This window comes from Triticum dicoccoides, chromosome 4A (genome assembly GCF_002162155.2).
Source record: "Triticum dicoccoides isolate Atlit2015 ecotype Zavitan chromosome 4A, WEW_v2.0, whole genome shotgun sequence".
NCBI classification, from domain to species: Eukaryota; Viridiplantae; Streptophyta; class Magnoliopsida; order Poales; family Poaceae; genus Triticum; species Triticum dicoccoides.
Genome location: NC_041386.1, coordinates 434790678 through 434798066, shown reverse-complemented (window position 1 = coordinate 434798066; position 7389 = coordinate 434790678). Strand labels below are relative to the sequence as shown.

The 7389-nt window shown below is 42.0% G+C and overlaps 1 protein-coding gene across 6 annotated transcripts; it reads right to left on the bottom strand.

Moving 5' to 3' along the window:
• Nucleotides 1-1548: 1548 nt before the first annotated feature.
• Nucleotides 1549-7167, bottom strand: LOC119286044 (splicing factor U2af large subunit B-like). Of its 6 annotated transcripts, XM_037565386.1 has the most exons (12): nt 7017-7167; nt 6003-6259; nt 5667-5768; nt 4877-4982; nt 4394-4535; nt 3726-3790; nt 3556-3597; nt 3424-3483; nt 2659-3279; nt 2276-2411; nt 2033-2100; nt 1549-1948 (listed from the first exon to the last, which is right to left on the bottom strand). In XM_037565386.1, exons 1-12 carry the CDS (start codon nt 7077-7079, stop codon nt 1805-1807), a joined length of 1806 nt encoding a protein of 601 aa, XP_037421283.1. In that variant the 5' UTR covers nt 7080-7167; the 3' UTR covers nt 1549-1804. The 6 variants fall into 6 exon arrangements, with proteins under 6 accessions (XP_037421283.1, XP_037421278.1, XP_037421279.1 ...); XM_037565381.1 differs by lacking the exon at nt 4394-4535 and having other exon boundaries at nt 3424-3498; nt 4877-4956; XM_037565382.1 differs by lacking the exon at nt 4394-4535 and having other exon boundaries at nt 3424-3498; nt 4877-4953.
• Nucleotides 7168-7389: the final 222 nt, after the last annotated feature.

Here is a 7389-nt window from a genome sequence, read left to right as displayed (position 1 = left end):
GACAAATTTTATATAAAAAACAATCGGCTAGACGAGACAAAACTTTTTCGTGTTGAAGGTTTTTCTATTCAAGGCCGTCTTGATGGCCGAATTACTCGCGCAACCTATCAGACAAGTGTCTGGCACCTCGCGCCATATTTCCGTTGAGGTTCGTTCTGCAGGGTATTGCCTTTAACTTTTGCATATGAACTCGGATTGAGATGATTTATATATCAAAATTGATTGCCTCGACGAGACGAAGACAATTCCTTAAGAGTGCTCCTTCATTCGAGGTCATCTTAAAGACGTGATTGGCCAAAAACCACTCGGAACATTGAATTATGCCACTCGAAGTATAGTTTCGGTCCGTAAGATAAAGTCGAATGAATATAACCGAAACATCAAAGTGGTTCCACTAGGCGACGTGAATATTTTCATGCTGAAAACCCGTTCACTCAAGACCATCTTCATTGCAATCTGTATCTTACCAAAATCAGGTGTCAACACAGATGTGGATTTAAGGGGGCTGCGCACATGAACAAATGAGGTTTACATTATGTTGCATGTTTTTGTATGGATTTAAGGAGGCCGCGGACACGAACAAATGAGGTTTACATTAAGAAGATCGAGACGACGTGCACATCGCTGCCAACTGAGCTCTTCCACGAGATCTTTCACCGCCGGCGCCTGCAAGCCGTGACGTCGCACCGTCATGGTGCCCCCGGCTCCGAGCTAGGCGAGCAGCGCCCAGTGGATGTTTGACTAGCCAATCTTTACGTTCAATGTTAAGCCAGTCCAATTGGATCAGACAAAGTTTAGATCCAAAACCTTTTGGATGATATAGATGGTCCCAGATTTTCTCATTGTTCGGTGTGCATGCACACATAGTGATCGACTTCACAATTAGACCTCTTACAATGCAAGCATCATAAGCCATCTAAGTAAAAAGATGTTGGATTTTAAGGATGTGAAATAAGATTCTAGTATGATATACTCCCCCCGTCCGAAATTACTTGTCGTGGAAATGGATAGAAATGGATATATCTAGAATTAATATAAGTCTAGATACATCTATTTCTAAAACAAGTAATTCCGAACGGAGAAAGTAATATAATACAACATCATAGCATGTTGAACAAAAATAAACTGATATAAGAAATACTCTCTCCGTCCAAAATTAACTGTGAATGAAATGAGTGAATCTAGACGGAGATACTCCCTTCGTCCGAAAATACTTGTCATCAAAATGAATAAAAAGGGATGTATCTAGGAATAAAAAAAGATGTATCTAGACATATTTTAGTTCTAGATACATCCCTTTTTATCATTTTGATGACAAGTATTTTCAGACGAAAGAAGTACTCCTAGTAGATAACAACCACAACTTATTGGGATTCTACAAATGATATGATACTATGAACTGGGGAGGTAATATCATGGGCACGTAATGATACTATATGATAGTGACTGTGAGAGGTCCTGCTCTTCCGTAGTAATGTAATAACAGGATCTTATTTACCATGCCAAGTTGTTCAAGATGACTCTTTTGAGCCATTTGCAGGGTAAAGCTAAAGGTAAAGTTACTTGCTAATAATCTTTCAAGGGCGCTAAACGAAGAGAATGGCATACCCTGGCACCTCTAACGCCAGTCAAGATTAAGGGACAAGACCAATAGATCATCTTTAGGCAATCTATCTTCCAATATTAATAACTGGCGGTTCTGCATAAATCCAGGGCTACAAGAAAGCTCGACTAGAAGGGAAAACGTTGCTGTAAATCGAACAAACTACAGAAAGCACTATTGTCATTGGAAAAGAGAGATAATTTATGCTGCCGCGTCATAGTCCTCATCAGCAAACTTGTTCTCGGGGTAGAAGACCGCAACAACTGGGTTTCCACCGAATTTCCTTCCATGCATCGCCGTCTTTGCTTTGGTGGAACCATCAACATCTGCATACTCTAAGAACACCTGCAATGGGATGCTCATGCATCAGAAAGCTTTTCTCCAACAGAATTATTCTGCGGAATTTGAACCTCACTAAACAGTACCCACCTTTCCAACTCCAGAAACTGGCTCTCCACTCGGATGAGGGCGCGGGATGACAACTTTCACCAAGTTACCTGACGGATGCATGCGTCAAACAAAGTATTAGGAATGAGTAACAGAATCAGCTAACAGAAAAGCAGAAGTATAGATCAAGGCAGAATGACAGGGAGCCCGACATGGCAGGCTACTGAAAACATACGCATAACAAAAAGAAACCTCGAGAGCAGGTGAGAAGTTGACGGAACTTACCATATTTCCCAGCTTCCAACCTCATGTCCTCCATAATGTCCTCATATTCTTCATCATCCTTTAATTCATCAGCAGTAACTACCTGGGTCAGGCATACAACCTTTGTAGGGAGCGCTCCAACTTGATACACAAGTTTCTATACAAAAACCAATTTTGAGTCAGAATCCAAGAACAATTGCAGACATACTATGTACTCCCTCCGTCCCAAAATTCTTGTCTTAGATTTGTTTCAATACGGATGTATTAAGTACTTAATACATTAAGTACTTAATACATCCGTATTGAGACAAATCTAAGACAAGAATTTTGGGACGGAGGGAGTAATTTAGTACAAGAGGATAATTAGTTGGCCACAGGAAAACAATTAAATAATTGGGCTATACCTGTAACTGCACCTGCTGCTGTGCCTGCAACAGGATACTTTCCTGCTCTGGTCTAGGTTGGGCTGAGCCCTGGTTTGCTCGTCTGACCGTAAGAGTTTTGTCTCCCATCTTGATACCATTTAGAGCAGCGCAGGCTATGTCAGTGACATTGAGGTCCTGGTAGACACAGAACGCATAGCCCTTTGAGTTACCAGTTTCCCTATCTTTCACAAGATCAAATCCTCGAAGAGGCCCAAATGATTCAAGCAGCTCCCGAACTTGAGCCTCTGTGAAGTAATAGGGGAGACCACCCACAAAAATACGGTCCGGGCCTTCTAACCCTCCGGCTGAACCTGGTGTTAGGCCAACCGCAGCAAGATTCAAATTGGAGCTTGGCTGGCTTGGGCCCAGGGCAGCTGCCAGAGAAGGGTTATAGTCTGTTGGTCTTCTAACCTTCACTGGTGCACCTTCAAATAAAATGCCATCCAGTGCCATTGCATTGCTTGCTTCCTCCACAGACCTCATCTCCACAAAAGCGAATTTCTTGTCATGGTTTATGTACACATTAAGAACAGCATCACCTGGACCAGCAGTGTTTCCTCCAATAGCAGCCATGACTTGATTAAAGTATATTGCAACAGACTGCACAAAAGGAAACCAATGTAACCAAGAATTGCACAATTGTATGCAATCAGCATGCACGCATGCATGCTTGTTTTTTACTGTGGATTTATGGGGGTTTGGGCAATGGGCAGTAAAATAAGTGATTCAAGTATATATATAGACCTGTTCATTAGCAGATGGGGGAAGGCCACCAACATAAACACGCCGAGCATGCCGAGTAGCCTGAGGAAAAATATGCTGGCAAATTGTTTATCAACACCCACAGTAAATTATAAACAAAACAAAAAGGCATACCTGTTGAGTCATGGCTTGTGGCTGCATGACGAGGGGATTGAACTGTTTTAAACAAATAGATTTGATTACAAACCAGAAATGAGTGCATTTATAGAATGAAAATAACAAAAACGTAACTGAGGCAAAAGGTTCATTCGACAGCAAGACCTTAAACCATCAAGAATAATCACCTGTCCAACAGCAAAAGGGAGCATGTTCGGGAACATTCCAGGAATAGAAGAGCCAGGTAACTGACCTGCAATGTACCAATAAATTTCTAGTAGGAAGCATAAACAATTAGCACAAAAGAGTATTCCTCTTGTAAACCTGATTACTTCTCACCATCAGTCTGGATCTCAAATGGATCCAGCTGTGCAGTATTTCATGTCAAAGAACAAACAACAAGTGTGGAAGGATAAATGTAATAGTCATGAAGCTAGCAATCTGTAATACTTGCTAGCTGAAGATGGACAAGACGATATCAAACCGGAGCACTGATTCCTCCTTGTACATTAAAGCTACAGTAGGCTGTGCATCCATCGGCGGCAGTGGGGCAAGTGACCCAAGATTGCCTTCTTACCATACACATACACAAAACAGACAAACAACAAAAGAACAAAAGCAGAAAGTTTTGCTCAGTTTTCAGTTACCAAGTAATAATAAAATGGAAACATACAACTTATTTGCATCAGAAGATACTATCACACATATAAGGCCATCTCGACTGGATGGCTATTTAATAAGAGGTGCTTACGTAGAGAAAGCATCTGTTCACTGGTACTTTCTCCCACCTCTAATACCAGTATCTTCCAAAGCACCTCATATGGTATTGTCACTAGAATAAACTAATCTGTTTTACCCTCTCGCCTTATTGGTGCAGTTCTAGGTAGATTCCACGAAGCATCTTCAACTCTTTCAAGTGTTTGTATTGTAGTTACAGATGCATGTAAAGGTGCTTGGTGATATGGCATCTCCAAGAATATATCTACAGTGAAAATGCTCTAGACAAAGTATACAGAAGCATCAGGTGCTCAATGATATCCAACAGCACTAAGTTTCAAAATCAGCATTAGAATGGTGATAAGCTAAGAGGCTATGGTAATTGTAGTAATAAAGTACCACATCTGGTTGGTCATAATGCAGTAGTACAATGTGGTGGAAATAAATGACTGGGTAGGTGATCCAGCAATGGCTAGAATTTATTCATTCCAAACATGCAAATGAACAGCATTTACCCTAGTTTCAAGACAAGAACATCTGTTCTGTAATTAAAATAAGTCCCAACTGAAATCAACAAAACTGAAGAATGGGAAGAAGAAAAACTTGGTTGGTGAGAGCATACTTGGGGTTGGAATGGTAGGGAACTGAGGAAGTACGGATTGTGCTGTTGGTCCCAGGTCGAATCCACTGACTCGCTTGCTGCTTCAACACAATCAGTATTAGTAGTACTAATGAGATATTAAAATTAAATGATGGAAGAACTGAAAACTGCATGAGACAACTAATTGTAGTAGTGAGTGCTGAGTGTACATGCACAGTGAAGGGTATATTAGTTGCTATAATGTAATTCTTACTCAATTTTATAATATATAAATAATCTTACAATTCATTTCAAAAAGTTTACTTAGTGCATGTTTTTGTTCCTTTGATTGCTCATGCTCAGACAGGATTGTTCTAGAAGCATAGAGCAAACAGGTCTGCACTGTAGCCATGAACCCATTTATGTGCAAGCATTGCACTGTATTGACAGTACATAAAGATCTATAGACGTGGTGTGGCACAATCCAGTGCAACCGCCGGAGTTAGTCCAACGGCCAAGGCCACTAGGATTTGCCGCTTCTTCGCCATTGGATATTCAAAGGTACTGGCAGACTATATGGTAGTGCAGATATAGATGTAACAGAGAAAAATAATAATCTCTTGATTAAAATACTTAGCTAGAAAACTCAAATGTGCATTGACATGGCTCAAAAGGACAGAACACAAATCAATAATGAATCATACAACATACAGAGAACATAATAAATGATATATGTTTAATAGCAAGTTGACTTGCCATGAGGGGAAAACTAGTGTAAAGTATGTACACAATTCAAATTATGATTCCTGAATGAACTTCATCACGTCCATACCTTTTTGAATGAGATCGAGATCTGTGATCATCCCTGCCCCTTGAACGAGACCGTGAACGAGAGCGATGCCTGCGATGTCCATCTCTCTCGCGGTCCCTTCTCCTGTGTGTTGTTACAAACATACATTAGATATTATCTTTTACACGACATTTAAGAAAAAAGTGTGCATTTTGGAAATCTATCACCATGAATAAGACATGTTAGGTTAACATTTGCACTGGCAATCATATTCAAAGGTCAATAATTCTAACACAAGTCACATGACCATAATAGCCATCATTGCAACAAAACAAATTATTAGGTGCATATGGAACACAAATGCATTAACAGCTATACCTTTCAGAATCACGGCTTCTGTGACGATCGTGATCATCAGGACGGTCTCGGTGCTCCCTTTTGTCACGGTGATGCCTTTGGTGGCGATCCCGATCCTTGTCCCTGTCCCGATCCTTGTCTAGATCCCTGTCCCGACCCCGATCTCTGTCTCTTCCTCTATCTCTGTCACGGTCCCTATGGCGCTCCTTATCCTTGTCTTTTTCTCTGTCTCGATCCCTGGATTTTGACAATCCCTCTTCACGCGTATGTGTATCACCCTGGAGATGGAATGCTATTAGTTTGAGAGTACCCATATAGAGAATAGAGACAAAAGACAGGCACTATAAGTAGAGCATCTGAATGGGAGAACATAAACAAGACATCCAGAAGATCAATGGCCCGGTGCCAGTGTATCCATGCACACAGAATTTTGGTTAAAGTCTTAATGACCAGGTTGCTTTTGGTTAACGCTGACCTATATTGGACGGCTGCATCAACCAGCAGGTATATGCTTTAGTAACTCTATATAGATGCACACGTATATCAACAGAGCCGCCCTAGTCACACAAGCAGTTCCAGCTCATATTGTAAGTCTATGGTACATGAAAGCAACTCTATTACTGATGCCCCGAAAATAAAATCGACCAACCCAGAAATCAAAACAAACACACTTGCTTCTACACGCCAAATTCGACATCCCCCGCCAACACTAACCGAACGGCGAATAAACGAACTAATCTACCACAGAAAGCGAGATCAATCAAAACGCGACAGCCCGGTAGTTCGTTCCACCGGCTCCTCCCGCGACACTGCCACATCTAGATCGAACCCGACGGATTTGGGAAACTCCCCCGGGCTGTTGAATTAACGCTACACCAGATCAAACGAGCACAAGATGCGTAAGCTCTTGGAAACTAAAGGTACAAGTACTGCTAAGCACCCATGGATCGAGCGGGACGGAGGGTCGCGCCGCCCCACGAAGCAAGTATGGTGCGGAGATGGGAACCCGTGACAGCAGGGAGATCAGGTGGTTGCCTCGGGGCGGACGGCCTCGCTGACGTAGTCGTCGCCGCCGCCGCCGCCGTTGTCGTCGGCCATCTCGCGTCGAGGGGGTCTGGAGGGGGAGGGTTTGGGGATCCGGCGTCCAGGGTCAGGGGGTGGTTTTTTGGGTCTCTGGCCTGGTCACCAATCTTAAAGCAGACCTGCCGGTGCACGCTCCCATCTTCTGTCGGTCCGGTCTGATCTTGCAGCACCTCAACTGAAAGTACGGATGTAAACGGATTAATTTTCGATAAAGAAAATATATATTACAGTTTGACTAATTTACATCTAAATGTTTTATAAGGATGTCACATCTAAACTCTCATAAATACACATCAACAAGGAAAAAAAAGAAAAACTGAGACAA

Coding starts and splice junctions, on each gene's coding strand:
- LOC119286044 (XM_037565386.1), bottom strand. CDS start 7,079: ATGGCCGACGACAACGGCGGCGGCGGCGGCGACGACTACGTCAGCGAG. Junction 3,791..4,393: donor TGCACCAATAAGGCGAGAGG/GTAAAACAGATT, acceptor GGTACATTGCAG/GTCAGTTACCTGGCTCTTCT. Junction 3,598..3,725: donor TCCCTTTTGCTGTTGGACAG/GTGATTATTCTT, acceptor TGTTTAAAACAG/TTCAATCCCCTCGTCATGCA.